Source organism: Poeciliopsis prolifica, unplaced genomic scaffold (genome assembly GCF_027474105.1).
Source record: "Poeciliopsis prolifica strain line A6 unplaced genomic scaffold, Auburn_PproV2 SCAFFOLD020, whole genome shotgun sequence".
Lineage (NCBI taxonomy): Eukaryota > Metazoa > Chordata > Actinopteri > Cyprinodontiformes > Poeciliidae > Poeciliopsis > Poeciliopsis prolifica.
Genome location: NW_026562395.1, coordinates 5044321 through 5068798, shown reverse-complemented (window position 1 = coordinate 5068798; position 24478 = coordinate 5044321). Strand labels below are relative to the sequence as shown.

The following is a 24478-nucleotide window of genomic DNA, read 5'->3' as shown; positions in this document are numbered from 1 at the left end:
TCTGATTAGCTACATCAGCAGCTTCAGGGATCCAGACACAGAAAACTCAGAGCAACACTTTTTTCCTACATTCTGCCTCCCTTCCCTCTTTTCTCTGCCCAGCCCGATCAGCCTGTCTATCCGCCGTTTGCTGACGTTTCCGGATGGAGATGAATCCCGGCGTTGTGCGAGGGATTTCGACAATGCAGCGCGGCGAAAGCGGGCCGCCGAACTGAGTCAATGAGATTTTGATGTGGCAGGATGTGGGGGGAGACGAGTGGTTCTGGGCCCGGAAATCCCATTATGACGCATCCATTGTACCTCGAAACCTGCTGTAGCAGATTCTTTCACCTCCACCGAGGTGCCGAACTGATTACCAGGGAGCCATCAGCTCACACTCAGAGTCATGGCAGGGATTGTGCTGGTGTGCTGAGCTTCCCGCAAAATGTTGCCCCTCGAAAGCCTTCTGCCTCATTTGAACATCTTATCTCGTCCCTCCATGCCACGCTTCTGCCAATAGACGCTCAAATTGCCACCGATGGTCATTCATTCCAATCTCTAAAAGCTTGCTCTGACGAGTGAAGACCGCGTTTTCAGGGATGGAAGAGCCACCCAACGACTCTGTTCCGGAGCTTTCAGAAGGTCCTAATCTGTCATCCCGTGGCCGGCGGCCTGCTGGTGCATTCAGCTGGCGTCTCCGGCGGGCGTGGCGACTCGCCCCCCCCCGTCAGCCGCTCCATTTGCTGCACAGCCATTAGTCCGCGCCCCTGCGCTCGGCGGACATGTGTCAGCTGGATAACCTTTAAACTGATCTCAGCTTGGCGCCGAAGTGACAGCCGGCCCAGCGGGCCGTAACCAAGGCCAGAGTCGTGGCCACGAGGAAACCCACCGAGGCATCCCTATCATTCTCCCTATCCTCTACCTCCTCGCTCTCACTCTTCACAGGCGGTAATCAGAAGATCCTTGCCTTTCCGTCTAAGCGGTGCTGAGTAATAGACCCCAAATGTTACCCATCCAAAGCCGATGAGATGAGGAGACGTTTATGCTTATATCACTCTTATTTATGTGTTCCATCTGTTTGATCCGTGTTCCACTCGATCAAAGAGTGAGGGTAATGGTGCCTGCAGGACCGTTTATGGCCTGTTTGTTAAAAACACTGTCTCTTTAATGATGGGCTTGACTTGTGCACGGATGGTGAGTCCCCCTGGAGGAAAATTACATCTATGTGTTTTAAAAAGGAGCAAAACAGCCTACTTCTGGATGCTTGTACTGAGACGGGAGCCAGGAAGAAGTAAAAACCGAGTCAAACTAGGCGGTACGCCACGTCCTTGGCGACACCGCAATCACAAATCAGCACGGGATTTTGTTGGAATTGATCGACAAGCTAAAATATCACCAATGCTCACACTAATGACATATTTCCATTTCTTTTTCATCTCTAAAGATGATCTTTTCATTTCAGTTAATGCCTTTGATGGAGCTCTACCCTGTTGCCTCATTGAATATGCATGAAACCAGGCAAATGCAAATCAGCTCTGCCACCACTTTCACCAATTTGCCTGTAGCTGCTCAAACTGGACTCGCGAGGACACTTACGCATCTTTGGCCACATTATTGAACAGCTAATGAAGTGTCGCTGATGTTAGATAAACTTTATCCCCCTTTACTAGCTCTTGACAAGTCCCAGCCTGACAGATGGCATATTGGGTTGCACCATACAAAAACCCTGGCCGTTTCTCAGATGCGCGTCAGTGGCTGAGTCTGGAACAGCAGGGCTGCTTGTATTGCTCATAAGGAATCAAATATTGGTTTTAATAAGGAACTAAAAACTCTGAGCTAGCTTGTCGTCAGTCATTTGGAAGAAAAACAAAAGAAATACTTGCGTGGCATTATTTTTCTTAGTTTTACAAACAGTAATTTGTGCACAGTTCTCAACCACCGTGCTTGACAGTATGTAGGGAGGTGTGAGTCGATGTGGGGAGTTTTTCCTGTACCTCATCCAAAGCCGAACAGTCCACGTTGTCACGACGGTGTCCCACCAGCTCCTGGTGGTTTTACCATTTGACAGCCTCACTACTTACTGTCATCGTTAAGAATCGTACAAATGCACACAATTCCTCAACGCGTCAGATGAACTTTCCTCAAAAATAATCATGTCTCCTATGGATACAAAAAGCCAGATCTAGTTTAAGCGAAATATGCTGTCTGAGTGCATTTTCTACTAAAAACACGGCAACAAACTTCTGACTAACCACACAAGAGCTCTGTGGAAATAGTTGGACGCTGGTCTGGTGTCGTGTTTGGTAGGAGTCGCAGGGGAGTCATTGGTAGGTGGACGCCTAAACAACAAGACAATTCTTGTTACTGGTCAACATCATTGAGAACCGGTTTCAGTACTTTAGAAGAAGTATGTCGGGGTCTTTAATTCAAACAAGGACTTTATTCTAAAGCATTTCAGAAGTATATCTACATTTGTTGGGAGATCGATGTCTGTTTTAAATATTCCATACTTGTAGATAATGTTTCTCTGTAACATGGTTTAGAGGTGACCTAACTCCTCCCAAATTGATGCAAAGCAACAATTTCTTATTTAAGGTAATTGCTTATGTCTTTCCACCATTGTCCTTCCTTTTTGCAACATGACATACTTGTTCAGTCTTTTGATTGCACCGTCATGAGCTTCCACATTTCATATGCTAACATCGGCTTGCAGAGTTTGAGATGTAGAGCTTTGTCAGTCTAATGTTTTGGCAACTACTTTCCACCAATATCTGACGCCTCTTTATGTCTTTAAATTAGTTTCAAAAGGACTGCATAACCCTTCTCAGATTGATGGGCTTGGACAATTGCTGCTTCAGGGACGCTCCCATGTGATCCAGACTGCCAAACAAAGAGAACTGCTTCCACAGTGCTGCTCAAACTTGCAACTTGTTGTTTTTCAAGCGTCTTTGCCGAGTTTCTATTTCCTATGACGGACTCCTTTTAAACCGGTCGGGTGCTTTGCCTCATATTTAGTCTGTCACTTTATTGATATCATAGGAATAAACACATTTGATTCAAAAATATAACTAAAACCCAAAAGTTGGAGCTCATTCGCTTCTCGCTTTTACGTATCCCAAAATCTCTCAGTTTCTGGCGCGGCGTCTACCGTTGCCGTGACATTTTGACGAGCCGGATCAGAATTGAAACTAATAACAGCGACGACGGCGCTGAAGCTTTTAGGGATTCCTAGAGTTTTGCTGAGCTGTCTCCCGGGAAACTGTTAATGCAAAAGCAATAAAGACTTGATTAATGCTATCAACACGACCTCTCTTCACCTCTTCAGAGCAGGTGGTGAAAAGAACCTCTTTTTTTTTTTTTTTATGGGCTGCAACAACAACAACAAAATTAATATCTTTAAAAGGGACTGTAGCGCTCTGTACCTACCAATCAAACATTAGGGGTTCCTATTTGTAGATTTGTGAGTCATTTGCATTAATTGCAATCATGCAGTTATGTATTAATCACAAAATTGCTCTGACTACATGGTAATGAGCCGCCACGCAGTTAATCAGTGGAAAACGAAACCAGAATGGACTTGTTCTCTTTTCTCTAAACTTATTTTTCTCCAGTAATTTCATTCCAGTTTGACAAACATGTTGCTAGGTAGATGTGAACGTAGGACTTTCAGTGCAGTCCTTGTTTACTCTCTCTCTCATGTGGAACTCCTGGTGGGGCGGGTAAAGTACGGGGGCAAAGGGGTTAGGTTCAACACTTTTTTTTCCCATTTTATTTCTTTTAAACAGACGACACGAGCACAAGACGAAGAGCAGACAAGACAGGCTGTTTTGGCAGACGGGGCAAAACACACAACACGAGACGCCTCAGGATGCTGCGGATTACGTCGGCGAGGCTCGGACCTGCCGCCGCAGCCCCCAGCATGCACACTGACACGTAGCTGAAGCCAGGGGTTACAGGGGGGGAATTAGCCTGGGATTTATGGGTGGAAAGACAGCAGCACAAAATATGGACGCCACTCATGTCCATGCAGAAGCAGAAGGGGTGACGATTAGGACGGAGCGGGGAGGTACTGACAGCAGTTAGTCCGGGTCGAAGCATGCCACAAATGCCTTCTACTTGGAGCAACAGATAGAATAGAAAAACAGATATACTTTGTGGCAATAAAAGTCTTTTTATGCCATCTGCATTCAAACAGACATGTATATGCAGAGAGGCTGAGTCAGAGTGGAGGGAAAGGAAGGGGTTAACACTCAGAAAGGGTGAAGAGAAGGTGTTTGTGGTTGGGGTTGGGTGAGTAGGGGGAATGAGGGGAGGTCAGTCTTTCACACACGACTTTCTCAAGACAGTACGGGGTTGTCGTCACAAAGACCCAAAACAAACCAGAAAATGATGGCAAGAAAAGATTTTTGTTGCCGTTCGTTTCCCTTCGTTGTGCTGAAAATGAGGTCAGGGGATGTTTCTGTCGGAGCCACACGGCACAAAGTTGATGATGGGGGAGTGAGACGGGGAAGGAGGGGGGCGAGGGGAGGAGGAGTTTGAGTTTAAGGTTATTATTATTATTATTATTTTTTTCCAACCACCAAAAGTTCATGCGGCACGAGATGAGGCAAAAACACGGGAGGAGCGGCTCCAGCCTTGCTTGGAGGATGGCCGGCGGATGGTGATGACGATGATGATGATGGCGATGCTGATGAAGTCAAAATCAGTGCAACAACACGAAAAACAAAAGAATGAAATAAAATAATAATAATAATAATAAAATTAAAAAAAAATCACTTCACTCTACCCACCTTGGCACCCCCCAAAGATTAACAACAAACACACCAAAAAAATTTAAATAAAATAAAGTTCAAATCTTAAACAAACTCAAGTCATGTTCACATGGGCATCAAAGAAAACAAAGAAAAACAAAAGAACGGACAGCAGGACGTGCAGCTGGAGGTGGAGTGAGGAATGAGGGAATGAATTTCTGTGTCAACATGGCGGGATGCACGGTTGGTATGGGTGTGTCTATGTTGCCACTATATGAGGGCCGGGCACCATGTTCTACAGAGATAAAAAGTAAATAAATAAAAGCTTGCACTTTGACCTTTTGAGAGCACTTGGGTTTGATATTTGAAGAACAGAAACACTTGCAGTGTTTTGGTGAAAGTATTCACACTGCCGGAGCTTTTTGGGGGGGTTTTGCAACATTTCAGTCACAAACTTCTCAGTTTGTGGTGGATTATCGTGAAGTGGGAGAAAAAAAAAGAAAAAAAACAACTGAAAAACGAGGCGTGTTTTTGTAATCGCCCCCTATGACTCTTCCAATCAACGCATTCCCATAGCATGATGCTGCCACCAACATGCGTCATAGTGATGGCGATTCATGGTGTTTCAATTTCGGCTGCAGGTTTACTTTTCTGTTTTCGGAAGACGCTCTTTGAGATACCGAATCGCTTGGGATGTTGTTTTCTACCCTCGGCCTGTTTTACATTTTTCTAGAATTTTTTATTTTTTTTACCTAAAGTTGGTTGATTGTTGTTCGTTATGATGCCGTTTGTTCACTACAGTTCTCCAACAAAAACTCTAGGGGGCACTAGGGAGGCCCCCAAAATTGGAGAAACTAAAGAATTTAATCTAATAATATTATAAATGTAGATTTTAAATAAAAAATAATAATGGCTGCCAGTCTAATTTGGGGGGCCACGGCATGGAGAAGCTTAGGAGCCCCTGATCTAAGGCAAGCGGGGGCCAAATAGGACCCGTTGTAGCAAATAATGTGATTCTCTCGGCTCCAGAGAACCTGTGAACAGATGTGTGTTTAAATACTGTTTTATCTATCAAATCAAATACGTTTTTCTACGTACTGCCAAATTACATTAATTTTAAAAGATGTCTAATATTTAACAATTTGTCAATAGGTTTTATTGATACTTATTCTGAGACCATCTTTGAAATTAAACATAATTTGACGCTGGAGAATTGAACACAGGAGGATTCGTTAGTAAACCAGTGACTTATTTTGTTAGAGCAAAGGGAACTGAATAGAAAAACATGCCACACTTTTCAGATTTTTCCAAAAGTAAACTTGAAGTCAACGTTTTGTTTCCCTTCAGCCTCGCAATGCATGCGCTGCTCTGTGTCGCTGCATCATAAAACCCCAATGAAACGCATTGAAATCAGGGCTGCAATAACAATTATTTGAATTTTCAATTAATCTAGCAATTGTTCTGACGATTAATCAGTTAATCGGATTTTTTTATTTTTTATTTTGCCACGTTCTGCAGCTTCTTAATTTAAGCCTTTTTACACAATATTAAAAATTATTTAAAAAATTACAAATCATTTATTTTTTTTAAATAAGAAAATAAACGTTTTATTGGCTGAATGTGATCACAGCATCTTTTTATCTGCAGCGGAAAAAAAATACTCCTAACAACAACAATGTGTGAAAACCTCAGTCAGCCTTTTTACCTTGACTGAAGATCAACAGAGAGAAGAGATAATCTGTCCATTTATTTTTGGATAGAACAATTTAAGCCAGGTGAAGTTAAAACTGCCACTGGAGGAGCTTTGGGCAAAAAAAATATTTACAGACAAAAGGTTTTTTTTCTTTTGTCTGGGGGGAGGGGCATTTTTCAAATTATTAAGCAATTACATTATTAGCAGAGAAAAGAGGACATATGCTGGGCGTTGGGCCGGGCCGTGTTTGGCCAGATTAGCGCATCAATTAGTCTGCGGTGATGGTATTTTGAAGGACAGAGAAGCGATCAAGTAGCCTGAGCCGTTAATGACTTCCTGAGGAGAGCAGCTTGTCAAACGCCGAGCCGAGTTTTAATACGGCTCCTAGTCTCCTGGTTCTTACCACATTATTAGGATGTGTGCCAGCTGCTCTCAGGGCTGGAAGTGTGACTGACAGCTGCTTCCTCACAAAAAAAAAAAAAAAAAGTCCTCCAAACCCAAGTTGCCTCAAAATCACCACTCCTTTTGAATCTGGGGCGTGGGAAGGGGGCTTATTTTCAGCTCTGTTTTTATTTTCAATCTCCGCTGAGTGTCTTATCACTTTGATGCGATCACAAAGTGATACCTGTGTGTGTGTGTGTGTGTGTGTGTGTGTGCGTGGTGTAAAAGGCAAAAAGGGGTGAGGGGGGGAAGGAGAGACGGTGCCCACAGAAATTCGAGGATATCTGTTCTCTATTAGAATGTCTCAGGTAAGGCAAGCCTCCGACGAGGAAACAGAGGTACAAACAAGAGAAAGAAGAAGAAGAAGAAGAAGAAGAAGAAGAAGAAGGGAGGAGGGGAGGAGGGAGGCTCTGTTGCAGTTAGTCTGCTACATATCACAGTATCTAAAAGGCTGAAAGCATCTTTGTTCTCGAAAGAATCTCAAAATGTATCCTCTGTCGGGAGAGAAAGGCAACACACGCACAGCAAGGGGGAGGGGGGGTTCAACCATGTACGGGGGGGCGGGGGTGGGGGGACAGATACATTTTGAAGCATCAATGCGAGGCGACATGCGGCTTGATGCTAATTTCGCACTTTGTTCAGTAAAGTTTTGCTCTCAATCGGTGCTGAGAAGACAAAATTAGCATCAACGCGGCGTCATGTCTGCGACCAGTGGCCCCCATAGCTCAGTGTAACTTGTTTCAGTTCCCCGACGATGTTCACTGTTAAAAGGTTTGTGGCTTTCGGGGTGTGGGAGTAGGGGGGGTGGGTGTTACGATTACGCATCTCCAAAAAAAAACAGTTCTGAAAACTGCGGAGAACTCCCCGCAGAAATGGCTTTTATTATTTTACTGCATTGTGGTGGGTGGGGACTGTGGGTGGTGGTGGTGGTGGTGTGGCTGCTTTTTTGTTTGTTTGTTTGTTTGTTTCAAAGTTACACTTGAAGCTCCCATGGGGGGTGGAGGGGGAGGGCATGATGCTGAGAGGAGGAGCTCCTCGGTGGCAAATCAAAGAAATCAAAGGAGGAAATAGACCAGATCTCAGAGCAAGCACAACTCGACACACTCATCCCACCTGCATGTCCCGAGTCGCACTCCTCCAGGTCCTCGTCGTCGCTGGAGCACTCGGCCGACGAGACGATGTCGTCCGTCGTCTGTGGGGAAACGAAACCCGAGACTTTTTCTTTCCGCTCAACTTTCCACAGACATACTGCACTGACACAGCAATTTTATCAATTAGCTTCTCTCCAGTGACGCTTTTTTTTTTTTTTTTTCAGGTTTGCCCAGAAGGTATCAGTGACAGCAGCGGCAATGATTGCTGAACCTCTTACACCACAGTTGCATAACATGTCTACATTATATAATATTCTAGTTTTCTGCCAGAAAATGTGGGGGTTTCATTAGCTGTAAGCTACAATAAGCAAAATGTACCGAATCCCTCGCTACAATATTAGACTCGCCTTTTGAAACAAAATTGTTAAAATAAATGAACTTTTTGTTATTTTACTTTTTCGTCTACTTTACTGATAAGGTGTTTTCACACTCGCCACAGGTGAACCAAGGTTTTGAACACCAGTGATGGATAAGGTAAAAGAAAAGTATAAAAGTAAAGTGGCAAAACTAAACACACAATAATGAATCACAAAATTAATTTAAAACACAATAAAATGGCGCAGTTCAAATAGGTCAAATCAATGCCGATAAAAGTAAAATTAAGTCTCAGTTGGGTTGAAGTCCAATGAGTAAAAATAAGATTCTTTTAACTTATTGATTAACACAGAAAATTGTGTTAATTATAACAGAGAAGAAAGTTGATTCTCCAAAAATCAGGTGACAGAAGAAAAAGGTCGATTTGTTTTCTAAAATAAAACTGATGCAGCTTCAAGGCAGCATTAAAAGTAGACAAAAACCTGGTGATTGGTTTTTCCTACATTTACAGTAAGTATTAAGTGGAAAAGCTGCTGTTGCAGAGTGATGGCGAGTGCAGAGTGAGGGGACCGGAAACTTCCACGGGGGCAGGAAGTGACTAAAGAAACAGGAGTGAAAAAAAAAAAGTTTGAACCGCTCATTCAGGTCATTTATATATGAAGGAAACAAAAAGACGACAATTGAACCTTGTGGAGCACCATCCAGGACTTGGCTGAGCTAGATGTGGCTGAGCTGTAAATTACAGCGTCATCGACATAGAATTGAAAAATGGAGCTAAATGTAGAGAAAACGGTAGGAAGCCAAGAACTCGGTCCTGCGGAACCCCGTCGTAGTAAATTCCCCGAGTCGTACCTGCGAAATTATTTTGCAAGCTGAGCAACCGTTTCTAAAAAAAAGAAACCCTCCAAACTCTCGAAGAGTCTCTGAATTTGGGCGGCAGGATGCGGCAGGATGCGGCCGGGCCCGGAGCGGCCGCTTCCTCCCAAGGATATCTCGGCGCTCGCAGACCTCACTGCCCGTCCTTCGGCTCCAATATATCACTTGGAGTCAATCATATTTCACAGTGTTTATCATTCCTCACTTTATGTGCTTTCCACCTCCACAGATAATTGTTTTCCTTCACCCTCCGCACTCTGCCTCCGATTATTTATCGCCCCTCTCCTCCTCCGTCGTCCACAATCAATAGACCCAGTGAGCCCGCACAGATCAACAGCTTCCCCCGCCACTGATTTGTGCTGCAGGGGTGCAGGAAGGAGGGAGTGGTGTGCGTGTGTGTGTGTGTGTGTGTGTGTGTGTGTGTGTGTGTGTTGTGTGTGTGTGTGTGTGAAGGTACGAGGGTTGGTGGGCAAACTTGCTGGCTACACCTGGCCCAGCGATGGATTATCTACACCCTCCAGTTTCCACATTTCTGATTTATCCCCACTCCACAGCCCCCTCTCCTCTTTTCTTTTTTCTTTTCGGGTCGACCCATGGAGGACAGAAGGAGGGAGGAGTGGCTGTATTTCAGCGGCTGCGGCGGCGCTGGGCAGCCGGCATTTATTAGAATGAATCAGCGGGGCGATAAAATAAGCCCTGTCACCGAGCCGGGTTATGAAATCAGAGTGCTGATTGAGTTTTCCAGCGCTGGCCAGGAGAGTGGGGCTCTAAATATCATTGAGTTTGACAGACTAATGAAACGCGCCCCCGTGCTTGTTCCGCTGTAGTCAACGGGCCCGACAGAGAGCCGGGCCTCGTGCCGCGCGGCGGGGGAAGACAATAAAACCAGAAGATTTTTCAAAGAATATTCCTAACGCGCGCTGAGATCACACACGACGGGGCTGGGCTATTTGTCTGCAGCAGTGGGTTTGTAAAATGTGCTTATGCATGATACGCCGCGTTACGTACTTGCAAAACAGAGCAAGAGGGGAGGAAGTCAAATTGCCGTAAACAACGGCGTTATTTATCGAAGCCACATTAGGGGCGTAAAAAGTTTCGCTTATTGCCGAAATCGAGCTGCTGCTTGTTATTGCAAGGGCAGCAGATGCGGGAGGCGGGCGCGGGCGGAGGGGCATGAAACGCCTGAGCCTCTTCAAACTCTGCTCCAGCGATTCCAGCCCGAGACCATCTCAGCGCAAGACAGAGGAAGAAAGAAAACAGAGAGAACGACACGGAGCGCAGAACGCCGATGCTCTGCTGTCTGATCGCGCTGCGCATCTCTGCAGCTGAAGCCGACGGCGTCTCAAGTTCAGGAAGCATTTTTCACACCGTTGGCTGCGCTGCATTTCATTAGCACTGTGCCTCTGTGTTAAAAAAAACAACAAAAAAAAAAAAAAAAAAAAAACAAATGCTAAAGCTAGTTTTGAAAACGGAGATGGGGTGATCAGAGATTTCAGGGAGGATCGATGTTGTGAATTCGTAGCATACCAGCTTCAGAGAACATATTCACCGCCATGTTACTTTCTCACAATTTGTCAATGTACAACAGCAATCACAGTTTACTGGGGCGTTGACAAATTAATGAATGCTTCTCTACATTTTTGAAAGGTTTTATTGGCTCTAGTGGCCTTTATTTGATAGAGAATTAACAGGAAAGAAGGTAATAAGAGAAGGGAAAGACATGTGGCAAAGGCCGGGAATCGAACCTGCGACGAGGAATAAGGCCTCCACATGTTGTGCTTAACACAACATGTGGAGGCACCCCAACTTCTCTACAGTTTTAGGGGATGGTGCCAAAACAGGGGACATAAAGGCCTCCTTGGTAGAAAGCAGCTCGTCTTGCTCCGTCCAGAGAGTCTGGCGCTTTGGCTGTTGGGAAAACAATTACTTCCTGGAGATGTGGACTCTTGGGAGTTTTAAACTTTACTCAATGGCTCACATTTCTCCCTGATATGCATGATGCGCCACTTTGTTGTTGTCGTGTAACTCGGGTTTTTGAAATGTCACACTTTTCATTTCGCGATTTAAGTTTTACACAAATTTCTGGTCATTTCCAATTGTATCATGAAATACAGTGATGGATTCTTCAGCTGCTCTGATTGAGGCAGAAGCCAGTTGTACTGAAACACCGACTCAGGGGAACCAAATAGAAATGGATGCCACACATTATAGACTCCTACTGGGGAGGGAAACACCGAAAAAACATTTCTATCCCACAAAATCCCAGTAAGACAAACACAGATTTGTGTTTGTGGCATAACTAAATCTGGAAAAGTTCAAGCAGTATAAACACGTCTGCGAGGTGCCGTCATGTGATCGGTTGTATGACTGGAGAAGGGCTTAGTCACATTAGCGTCAGAAGAGATCGAGCTTGGGCTGCGTTTAAGAAGATGTCTGGCAGGCAGATCAGTGTAACCGCTTAGCTTGTAGGCAGGCCTTGTCACACATTTTATAATCTTCGCTCTCATGACTCGTTGCTAGAAGCCAGAGCTGCATCCCGCGACTGAGAACGCGTTGCCGCATGGTGGAGGTTGCACATGAAAGGCCGGGAGACGCGGTCTGAAGCCGTCCGCTAACTCAAAGCAAGAGACCCTCTCATCTGGATGACTCTGAGTCCACCCAGAGAAATAGGAAAGAGCTTTTGAAGTGTGATGTTTGACATTTGGAGATCCACTGTGCGCACGCTCAAGTAATTATTATTTATTTTACCAACATGAGATGCATCTCGCGTGTCCGGATTGAAGCGGTCCGTATGAAAAAGGCTTTCGGTGCCGATTCTCCGTCTGTGAGCGAAGGCAGATCTGTCAAAGTTACCCGTGCGGCTCACGCTGACCCGAGATACTTAGTGCTGCACATGCGCAAAAAAACACACCCAGTGGAGGGGGAATAAAATGAAGAAAAAAAAAAAAAACGCAGGACCCGAATGTGCAGCGGTGCAGCATGACGATGCGGTTGGCCAACGGGACCACAAGAACTGATTTCACAGCTGGGAAAATCCAATTCCCCGTCTAAATCTCCTTACCATGGCGTGGCGTGTGTTTTGGCAGCAATATTTGCTTTATTTTTTGGCTTGCAATTATTCTCTGCAAATTTCACAATCATCCTTTTTAAGAGTCTGTTTGGCAGATTTTCATTTCACACGCAAGTTTGCGCTACCTCGAGCAAATTATACACAATTTTAACACGGGATGGAAAAAAAAAAAGAAAAAAAAAAGAACAACAGTTCTGTATGTGCATAATGTCTGATTATCTTGTTTACCCAGCTTTCAGTCGACTCAAATTCCACAAACAGCAAAGACAAATCAATAAGCGGACTTCATTAAAACAGCATTTACCTCTGACCGCTTCAGCACAACGACCGACAGGATCACGGCGGCGATCGATGGAGACGGACAGCCGCCGTAAAAAGCCACAGCTTTCACTTCACAACTGATGGACCGGACTCAGTCAAAAAGGTTCATCGGCGTCAGAGCAGGAGGGCTTTTGACTCCTACACCATCTACTACTGGGAATCAGGCCGAGCCACTGGATTAAGTCAAACATGCTGACTGACGTTACAAAGTGCTTCGTGCAGCAGAAACCTAACAGGAAACATGGTGGGTTTGTTGCATTTGAGTCGCCCTGTGGTGAAGAGCGGAAAACGTTTTAAACACCCCAAAAACGGGGGTTTTCAGCAATTTTTGGCACTAATGCCATAAAACTAGACTGACCTTCACTCAAGGTTGCCATATCTATCAAATTCAATACAACCACATCTCTCATTTCATATTTATCGATCTGCTCACCTGTATTTCACTAGCATACAGAATAAGATTGTTCTTAAAACATCACTGCATTAGATTTGTCTCCTATGAAAGTGTCTTTTGTGTGCAGATCACTTTGAAACGTATCGTTTTCTCTCTTTCACAAACAAACAAGAAAAACGCATATTTAAGCACACTGGAAACATTTTGGTCTCGACACTGACAGAGGCCTGCCGCTGTAGCTGCCTCGATGCTAACGTGCTAGTTTTGCCACGGGGCCGTCAGTCATCGTTACTCCAGAATCACATCAAGAGGGAATCGTTTCCTGGAAATGGACGGGCAGAACACTCCACGCAAGCAGAGAAGCTGCAAAAAACTGCAAATTTACGCTTTCATTTGGGCACATTAGGAGAGGGGGGAAAAAAAAAATCTCCCCGTATTAGCATCAGCCTGAGCAGCGCTGCCACACTCTGCTCCGTCAAGCGGGAAAACGGAGCAGGTGTCTGATGAATTCCTTCCAAAAGCAAATAAAACCCCAAAGAAGTCTCACTTTTCACAGGTTTAAAGAGTTCCCGCAGATCACACGCACACACACACACACGCACACACACACACACGCACACACACACACACACACGCACAGCTTGGTTTTGAAAAAAGGCTGAAAGGAGACCTGTGAATCTAATTATTTTCATCCCTTTGTCTTCCACACCGAGGCGGTGTGTCTAAAACTAGGTCTGCGGAAACAAAAAGTGCATCGGCATCATCTTCTCGCGGAGGCGCTGCCTAATAATAAATCGGTACTGGAGGAGAAATCCGGTGGCTGCAACACCTGCTCAGAAAACCAGCGAGAAGCAAACCGCTGCATTCAGACCACATATCAGCCTGTCTGGTTTCTGCCCGCAGGCCAAAGACAGAATGGAGACGTATCGGCGCGCATCTGGCAACAAAAAGACTCGCGAGGAAAGCAGAGCGGTGTGAGCCAATGACCACGGCTATTCCTAAGTTATTGCGGCACTTGACAGCCGAGTCGCCGGGGTCGCTCCAATTAAGACAAGAAACGTCTCAAGTTGGAACAATCCTCATCGAACGCACGGACAGCGACGAGAGCAGCTGCTTCATCTGCGGCTGAGCGTGACAGTGATTTGATTGGCCACTTCAAAGCCGACGTCGCTCACGATGGCCGAGAGGGAAAGAGAGACATAATGCACTCGACCGTCGTCTACACTCCTCCCCTCCTCTGGGCCAGTGGTAGCAGCGTAGCGGCTCAAACTTGGCCCTCCACCCCCAGGGTTACAAACACGACATGAAATGCGAGTGCGAACCGAGCCGCGTCTCCGAGAAACTCCGGGCCGCACATGCTCCAGCGAGCCACGCCGAGCCACAGAGACGAACGGCGGCCTCATCATAACAAATGACCTTCATGTGTTTTTATGCCCCGCGGGGTGCAGGAGGCTGGAGGGGGAAAACGTTACGGAAACGAAGCCTTTGGAGGACAAACCGCAATAGATCCACATTACAGCCTCGCTATCAAACCCGGTTTGGTTTATTTACAACGCCGGGCTGCTGGAGGCCCAGAGCGGATTCTGTTATCACTGATGGGAACAAACCCAAACAAATCCAATCTCCCCAACACGCCGTCTGTGAAAGAGGAAAGCAAGTTAATGTTCATAAGTCAATACAACTGTTCGACTCAAAGCAATAAAACTAATGTCAAAATTTAATTTGGGTTGATTTTAATCAATAAATTTCACTGAAAAATATGCAAATTTAAGTCACCAATAAACTAACTGTTTAATATATACATTTTTAGTTTTAAACATTCCGAGCAATTTTGGGGATACGTTTTACCAAATGTGTAAAATTCCTAATTATGAAGATTATTTTCTGCCAGCAGTATTTTGGTATTCTTTATCAATACTCTGCTGAGTATTGATAATTAATGTGGCAGTTTGACATATGACTCACAAATCCAAATCAGTAACAAAAACAAGTAAAAGTGTCTAAAAGTCCTGATTAGCTCACAGCCTGTGACTAGTTAAAAAAAACCCAACACAAATATGGATGTCAGCTCTGTTTTCAGGTTGAAATATTTGTAACTTCTTTTTATTCCTCACTTCAGTCATCGAGAAAGTCGCTAAATTGTCCAATTTTCTGTTGATCTCTAAACTAGCCTTAGCACTGTCGCTGACCTGGCTTGCTATCTCATCACGTTTCAGTTCTTGCTCCATCACAGCATCTTTCTCAAGTTTTAACAGCTCTTAGTTTTTACTTTGTACATTCATTCAGAACGCACATATAAATACTGTTAGCTTTACAGTTGTCTGCACAATCGGCGACGCTAATTGGTCGACTAAAACCTTTAGTTCACTTATATTCAAAACGTTGAAGTGGGGTTTGTTGTTGTTGGAATGTAACTGTGTCTTTGCATTTCCAAACAACTTTTAAAACTATTGCTTAAAGTTCAAATAATTTGAAAACTGAAATGTAACATCCCCTAAAAATCCTTTTTTTTTTTTTTTTACAGTGCACATTTTCAAGCAGAACCCCTTTGTTCAGGCTGAACATAAAGCAAAAAAAATGAAATAAATAAAGTGACAGAGATGTGAAGTCTCAGATCCTGTACTTCTCGCTATCTCTCTTCGCCGGCCCCAACACCAAAATAGGACAATCATCTCAGCGGCGAAAGCTTAGCCGTCCTATTGACGGCTTTGCTATGCGCGTCTTATCATGTCCGATCTGAGCTTTGACAAGCCGACAAGGGAGAGGCTTGTATTACAAGGGGAATCAATGGCACCAGGCCGCGTCCCTATCAATGGGATGGCACTACTCTTTTTGCTCTTGTTCTCGCTCTGTGACAGATAAGATCCTTTATCTGAAAATAGAAAAAAAAAATGGAACAACAGCACAGAGGCATGGTAAAAATAACCCGCAGCAGTGATTATAATCAAATGTGTTATCATGAGGTGTAATTTTTTATTAGAAGCAACCCTGCCTGAAGAGGCGAGCAAACAAAAGAACCTGCGAGCGAAAGCTGGGACCCTTGATTTAGTGAATAAATTACGACAAAATGAGCTCCCGCACCAACTTGTTGCGCCAAAACCATATGCTAAACGACTCCCAAGATCAAGTATTGATATTTGGAATGAGCAGCCATGGTGGGCCTTTTCTCAGCAGCCCCCTGTAGTCAGCACATTTCTTTTTTTTTTCTACTCAGGTTTATGGAGTGGGTGAGTGGAGGGGGATGAAAATGCATTTAATTTGTCCAGCCATCAGCAGGTTGGTTTCAGCTGAGTGGGTTATGTACAGAGCATTTCTCTGTTTCTCAAGGACCCGCCTTTGTACACAGAGCAGCGAGGGCCAGTGCTTCACAGGGACGTCTAATTGCCCTCTGGCCACAGGCAGCCACTTCCAAGCAGGGCCATTCATCTTCCAATGTGAAAGGAAATGGTCTTTGGCCCTGATCCTTAATCACCCCCATGCCACTGAGTACAAGGTCATCAAGGAAGGCCCGGTGCCTTCATGTACATACACAGACACGCGCGGCGCGCTCACATGAACAGGCGCCAGAACATGAGAGGTCCTCGGGTGAAACTGGGAGCGGAGATTGCCGGTCCCCACTTTACGGATTGTGTTACCGTTTTGTAGTTCTGCCTTCAAAGAGGAGGAGAGGGACTCGTGCGGATTGGATGTTAAGGTTTGCTAAGCGCTGTGACCGGGGCAGAAGATGAGAGCAAACCGTGGGCGAGGGAGGAAGAGGGGACGGATCCTGTGCCTGAGAAAATTGAAAATTCCTCTCAACTTAAAGAAGTGGCGGGGTTAGCAGGTAGCAACAAAGTACGCTTGCTCTTTTGGAAACGTATTCACGTCTGGACGCCTTGTCAGATACTGTGAAGTCACAAGGTCAAGCTAGTTTGTGCGACGAACCAACAGAAAAAGGACACAATTATGAATGAGTTTCTATAAATACAGTCTGCATATTGTGCATTTCTGAACAGTATCCCTGAGTTAATCCTTTGTATTGTTGCAGCTAATGATTATTTCAATAATTGATTCTGACAATTAATCGATTAATTGAATAAAAAAATTGCACATACTGCAGATTTTCCTCTAACCCCTAATGTCTGTTTTTATGCAATACTAGAAATTCATTTAAAAAATACAAATAAACAACTAATATCAGTAATATGCAACATAGCTTTTCTTTAGTAAATCTGAACTGGCGAAGCTCAAACTATGCCACTGAGAAGTTTTGCATAAAAAAATAAAAATTTGAATATGTTTTTTTTCTTTGAAAAATGCCTTTTTTTAGTCTGAACAGCCCTGTTAACGATCAATCGATTACTGAAATAATTGACGATATTTTCACGACTGATTAATCACGATACATTTGATTAATCGTTTCAGCCCTAATACTTTGTAAAGCCATCTTTTATTGACACTACATTTGCCCATTCTCTTTTGCAAAGAAGTTTTTTGTAGCCTCCAGGAAACTTTCAAACAGGATTGCCTTGTTTTGAGGTGATTGTTCATGCACTCTAATTAAGATTGAATGACTTACTATACATATTCATGTGTCAACTATTCATTATGGGTTTGGCTGTTATATGATTGTGTGTATAATAAATGTAAGAGTAGAGTTAGGGTTCTATAAGTAGTGGAAATAATAACTTTATGCTTCTACGCTCTCCTTTGAATATGTAAATGTATTTTTTCAGGAATCCGTTTCCCTTTCTGATTGATCTGCCTTTTTAAACACCGTAGCGATCCATCAATGGGTTTTCTAAATGCGTCGGAGGGGAGCCGTCACGTGAACGTGAAACCTCGTTACGTCCCGGCGCCTAAGCGGAGCGGTCGTCACAATCCCCGACAATCAACTCCAGTCGCTCGTTCTGGGCTCCGTTCAACTTTTAATGTGATCACCAGGGAGCGCTGTGCGGAGGCGTCATTCACAGCAACGCACCTGCAAACATTCTGGACGGGGACAAAAAAACAAAGGTAAACTGTAGCACGTCTTACACATTTACGCGCTATGATTTGTTGTTTATTCCAGGCGGGTTGGTGCCGCGTCGCTGCGTCCCAGGCCCCTTTTGAACATCTGCCCGCAGATCGGCGGGACCCGGCTTGGATTTATGGAAAAAGTTGAGATTCCACACGACTTGGGCTCACGTCGATGATTTGTACTTTTAATTTCCTGCTGACAAAGCGCTCCGCATGTCTCTGTAGGCACATCAGCGGCGGCGGAGGCGACCAGCTACCGACTAAATAAGCTGTAGATTTACTTGTCATTTACTGCCCCATGTGCTTTTTTCTTTTATGTTTGGCACTATGTATTGTCTTCACTGTTGTCCACCGCAAACATTTACCACAGAAATAAAAACATTTTGGTTTCCCTGCAGGAATTCGCTCGTCACATCTTTAAATGTTCCTTTCATTGTGGGCTCCGGTTGCCCTCTGGTGAGCTGTGCACCGGCAATAAGCACACAAGTTCATCACTGATGAGTTTGAAACTTCATTTTAAAGGAATAGTTCAGAAATGTTAAACACAAAAAGCCTTTTCTTGTCTAAACTTTTGTAGTTGTGACAATCAAACTCTATTATGACTTCTAGCCGTGATGCAAAAACGGATGTGAATGAAACAGAAGCAACGATATCTGGAGCAGGTGAGGCTGTGTATGATATCTAATTAAATGCTTCAGTTACATTGATGCTGGTTCTGGATATTGGGCTCACACACACACACACAAGTCGGGATTTGTTCTACGAAGATTTAAGTGAACTTTGCATTCATACATGTGGAACTTGGTTCACGTTGTTGTTCCTGTATTTCAACTGGATTCTGTTTGACAGTCCATTAAAATACAGCTGTTAATAATTTTAAGGTCCTTTTAGCACCAGAAGCCTCATACAAACAAAAAATATGTTGCTCTCTCAGTCTTACTTAAACAAACTTACTAAGTGTCAAGTGGAAAGAAAAAAAAAACTGCAGGCAGCAGCACTTAAAACTTTTGTAATAGTTTTGTTCCCAGAACCGTTGCACTGGAAAAAAGAAACGACGAAAAAAACCGAAAAGTTAATTAAACACCATGAGTGTACGGCATCTCGCAGCAACCTCACAACTCTAAAAAAACGGCTTGGCACAGAACGTAATACCAACTGTTCCACTTTGATAATCCGTGCAAAGTCTACAGGCTGGAGTCTGGTGGGGAAGGTGGGGTGTTGTGGGGGAGGGGGATGACATCTGTAGTGTGAGAAGAAGAGACAAAATGGGACCTGTGAAGCTTTGAATAGCATCGGCGACGTTTTTACTCCTCAATTTGTTTCCGTTACAATTAATTACAAGCAATCTGAAACATTCTGACTGCAAATATGCCCAGTGGATCTTCCAAGTATTGGCATGCCAATGTTCTTCCTCTGTAAAATGTATTTTGAATGGAGCTCTTGATATGAAACTCCCCATGTGTCGATATGGTGCGAGTAATCCATCAATACAAAAACATCCCAGCGTATCAGTTCAGTAATGAAGTTATTTGTGAGAACGGCGCAGGTGTTGGACACAGCTACGCAGGTGTGTTGAATGGATAGCAGGAAAGTCTTTATGCATATTCAAGACGCCTCATGTGTGGAGAAAGGGCTTGTCTGCATCGGTCAGTTGTCGTTCTTCCGAACACGGAGGGGAGCCAGCGGAGATGAATTTCTGCAACTTTCTGCAAAGGCAGTGGCTACACACTTCCAAACAAACAACCCAGATTAACTCAAGCTTCATGGAACGAGGTTCCAATTGGTTTCATCCATGCCTAACAGTACATGGCCAAGTTTAGCGCAATGCATCAGATGCAGCATTGTAAGTTGAGATATTCTCCAAAGCGTAGGGCTGTTTTCCAGGACTTGAGTAAGGACCCATTGTGCTAGCTAAAGAAACTCTTGTCTAGTAGACTCTGTTTGATTAGGGATCAGAATTGCAACATTTCTTACATTATCAGTTGGTTCACTGTGTCCCAACGATCCAAACTCTTTTGGAAAACTTGTGTTGGTGCTGCACCACGAACCCCTGAAGGAAACATGAAAACTTCTGAAGAAACTGAGCTCAACTTCCAAACATCCCATGGGGTCCAAACTCCCATCTTTGCAAAATGTAAGCAAAAATGGAGCGGAGTCAGATGTTGGCAGTTGGAGGATTTCTCAAATGTCTTTGGTAAAGACCCACCAGTTTCTTTGGCAAAAGACACAAGAGAGATCAGAGGTTTGCACTTTTGTTTTGGTTGTATTTATCCAGAATGCCACACACTGTAGTCCTCCTACAGCTTTTGGAGCAGTTTCCAGTCCACTTGGTGTTCACATATGCATTTAAACAAGACAAACGAACTAGAGTTTGATTAAAGCGGAGCAAACAAGTCTGCTGTGAATTGACCCTTAAAGCTTCGACATCAGGTATTTTGGACAATTTAATGTTCTTCTTTTCGTGGAAACAGTTCGATGACATCCCCTTACAAGACTGTAAAGGGAGATGAAGAAATACTTTTGGCAATATGATGCGTCTTTTGCTTTTGGTGAACTTCTTGTGCATACTTTATAGACTGTTTTGCTTTGGTTTGGGTTGACATGGTGTGACTTTCAAGTCATCCACCACATAAAAAATTTATCGAAGAAATAAAAAATAAGAAATTCAGTCACGATTATGTTTTTGTTTTGAACCAGAAGTGTCAGGTTCTTCTGGGTTTGGCTTTGCAGTTGGACAGAGACGTCGTTTGGGAACCGGGTTCTGGTCACCTCAGACCCCGGCCACACACTGTGTGTTTGCAAGTGGTGCACGTCTGTGCCCCTGCTGCGCCGGCTGACATGACAGGTTTACCCACTTGCATACACACACACACACACACACACACACACCCTTCTTTCCTCGAGGATCTAGATAAGCTGTGTTGTGAGGCGAGGATGTAAGGGTGGGTGGGTGAGTCAGGTGTGTGTTAGGATACATCCATTACACAAACCCCCGTTGTCTAAAAACCCCGGAGCTATCTAACACAAACTGCCCCGAATACACACACACAAACACATGATGTACTGACATGAAATTGCAAACATCTACAAACACTCTCACACAGAGAATTCTAATGGAAACAGCTCTATGTACATATTCTGCTGCACGCCGAGTGGCATGAAAAATTCATAAAGGGAATTACAAACGTGGTGGTGAATACAAACCGACGAGAGCGAAGGCAAGACTATCGAGAAACTCCTGGAATGAGCATGTCACGTCGGTGGAGGTGGTGAGGTGGGGGGTTGACAATGAAAAGGTGGAATATTGTGACGCGAGCGTGAGGAGATGTGACTGCAACCGAGCTGACTGTTATATGATATGGGTTTGCACAAACGTGCCTCGTTTATGATCACTTAGCTGTATGTGTTGGAGAGATTAGGAGATCCTTGAGGGTCCTCTCAGTGTGTGTGTGTGTCTTTGTGCACGGGTTGTGTAGCCCTTTTAATGAGCCACACACACCAGAAGGTTCACCATCACTCTGCTGTCTCTTAATTGGACACACTGAGCAACCGGCCCACCAACAGCATTTATCTTCAACAACTCCCTGGAAGCAGAGGTGTCTGGCAGGGGCAACCAAAACATAAAAAAATGGAATGGTTGAAGATAGGTTCTCTAGGAATACCCGCGCTCTAGTTCGACCTTTCTGCAATTAGCTGCGTGGTTGTAAGGAATCTGAGCACAACAGTGCAGAAAAGGTGACCAAAAGTAGGAGGCGATTATCTCCCCGTGTGATTAGGAACACGTCAAATATTCCCATACATGTTGAAGCGCAGCAACCCTCACTTAGGTGAAGAATAAATAAGTGATCATCATGTATCCTAATGGAATACGCTACATACAAGCTTAAAGAAAGCTAAAGGATGTAACGCTTAAAGGGGCGGTGTTATGTTTTTTCCAGACACACAGTGCCGTTTTGTAGCACAATCAAGAAACTGTGTTGCCTTCAGTTGTTATAAAAGTGCTGCCTAACTTTGAAACTTGACCTTTTATAGTCGAGTCAGTCACTCTCCACAGTGACCTTACAAAGGTTTTACAAAAGTTTTCAAACTGTTTTCCCTCCATAGCTTGTAACCGTTCAGCCACAAACCTCAGAGCGGTTTATCTGGATGCATTGTAACAGGTTGGCACAAAGCAGTGAACAAGTGAAAATAAGAAAAGAAATGACCCGTAATCTTCCATTTTCTTCTTCTAAAGCGGTTCTGAAATTTGTGACAGGCATATATATTCAGGCTAGGTGAGTCATTACTTAGCAGAACCCCCTTTTACTGCTAATCCTCTGCCTCTTAAAATGTACCTTCTTTCCCATTTTTCTTTGCAAAATACCTCAGTCAAATTGTTTGGCTTGCATCTGCGAAAATCAATCTCTGACTCACCTGGACTAAAATCTCAATTCTGATTCTACAACAAGAACATGGTTTGCCCTAAACCACAGTAACTTTGAGTGTACGCTAAATGTCGAAGTTTTTCACCATGCAGGTTTCTCCTACGCTTCGATCCATCAGAAATGACCCGGTTCTCAATCTCTGCATGACGCCACCACCGCCATGTTGCTCCGTGGAGATCTCTGCGTGTTCACGGGTCAAAGTACCAATTCACAGCATTTTTTTCTCTTGAGAACCAGGTGTAATTTTCACAACCATGTATGTATTTGTGCTGGCTTAAGTTTGTTTTATTACAAGTTTTGCTCTTGTTTTTTCCAAATAAAACGTGTCAAGAGAAGCAAAAGTTTTTCAATACGAAATGGATATATATTTTTAGCAGCTTAACTGATTTGAGACAAATCAATTATTCTTCTTTTATACACAAAGGAAGAATTAAAGAAGGAATAAGAATCTATACATTTTCCTAAAATGAATTTTCAATATTAATTGAAAAGAAAATATAGAGAAATTAAAATGATAAAAAGAGATTGACAAAAGAACAACAGAAAAAAACTATTTATTTACTTTATTTACTCTTCTCAGGCTTTCTTTGGTGATAAAAACACCATAAACTTACCAAAATAGACCAATCCTTACTAATTCAACTAAAACTTATCATTGAAAATGTATCCAAGCCTGAGCCAAAGAAGAAAGACAAAATCCTAATTATACAGCAAACAATTTGCTTCTCATTCCCCATCCCCTGAGCAAAAGGGGACCAGCTGAAGATGATGGACGCGAGCAATTTCTTAAACATGGCAAACATGCGAATCACTTTGCGGCGTCTCTCCCTTGCCATTTTTCCCCCACGGCAGCCCTCCTGTTCTAATTGTTCCCAAACATCTCACACGAGCGCAGTGAGTTGACGGCGGACGGGAGATGCTGATCTCCCATGATGCAGTGCGCAGAATAAAGGAGTATTCCCAATTTGACTATCTACGTCAAATTGGCCAGCGTTAAAATAAAGGAAAAGCTCCAAAATCAGTTTACCTGGAGAGCTTTTAGAGCCACTCAAAAAGGAAAACCTGCTGCAGTTTATCAATTAGTTTTTGGGGTTTTTTTTGTTTAAGTGCGTTTTGTACTTTTGAAATGGAAACTTTTCAGCCTTCAAGGTTGCAAGTGACAAACGCTTGTTGAAGAGAAATGTGTATCAGCCGCTAACTGGAGTGAAAAGGGAGAATTTATTCCTGCTCTCATTGTACCCTTTTCTTTTCTTTTTTCTTTTTTATTTTTTGAACAACAAGTCCTACATGAATAGAAAAATTCACGGCATCATGTGAAAATGTGTCGGGTGAGTGAGGGCCATATCGCGTTAGCGTCATGTTGGTTGCTATCAGCAGCATATTTAGCTTTTGCAAACGCTGGTAGTCCAGTAGCCCTTATGACATGATAAGCTTTAAAAATCTGGGAAAACTCTCATCTTTTTGTCTCCCGGTAGAGTCAGACTTGTTGAAAGAAGATTAGCGCTTTTTAAAGCTACGTTGCCGACGTGAAGCAACCGCCTCTTGAAACAGTTAGCTGCTCCCCTTGGAGTCACTTCTGAATTTGCTTTACATGCCATTAAAGTAAATTTCCTCAAAAAGCCTCTCAAGACAACAAGAACTGTCTCGTTTTGTAAAGCTAACAGAGGTAATCCCCTTCTGTCTTTCTTTCTTTCGCTAGTTTGCTGACTTGTTAGCTTGCTAGCTAGTTAGCTGGTAGGATTAATCCTTAAGTGAAACAGAATTTTCTTGTCTTGCTAGTTCAGTGAAATGCTACAAAACAAGGCAAAAGAATAGATTCATCTACAATAAAGTTTTTAGTGTAAATGTCAAAAAAAGTAGCAGTGTGGGCAGGCACAATCAGAGCTAAACAATAAATACACGGTTCAAAAGGAATGCCTGTAGGGAGCTTAAACTGCATTTGTCACCCTTGTTTACAGAACACGATCAAAGAAAATGTTCTCAATTCTAAATGGATAAAGCACAGAAAGATGAATCTTCAGAAGACACTGAGATTTTGACAACAAAGCAGCCGGCAAACGCGAAG

The 24478-nt window shown here is 43.7% G+C and overlaps 1 protein-coding gene across 2 annotated transcripts in view; it reads right to left on the bottom strand.

The window, feature by feature from the left end:
• The window catches only part of nrxn3b (neurexin 3b), a 348019-nt gene that overhangs the window by 9544 nt on the left and 313997 nt on the right, over positions 1-24478 (bottom strand). For both annotated transcript variants that reach the window (XM_055044125.1, XM_055044126.1), the window contains one exon: positions 7978-8056. In XM_055044125.1, coding sequence (XP_054900100.1) covers positions 7978-8056 — 79 coding nt within the window. The remainder of the gene's footprint in view (positions 1-7977; positions 8057-24478) is intronic.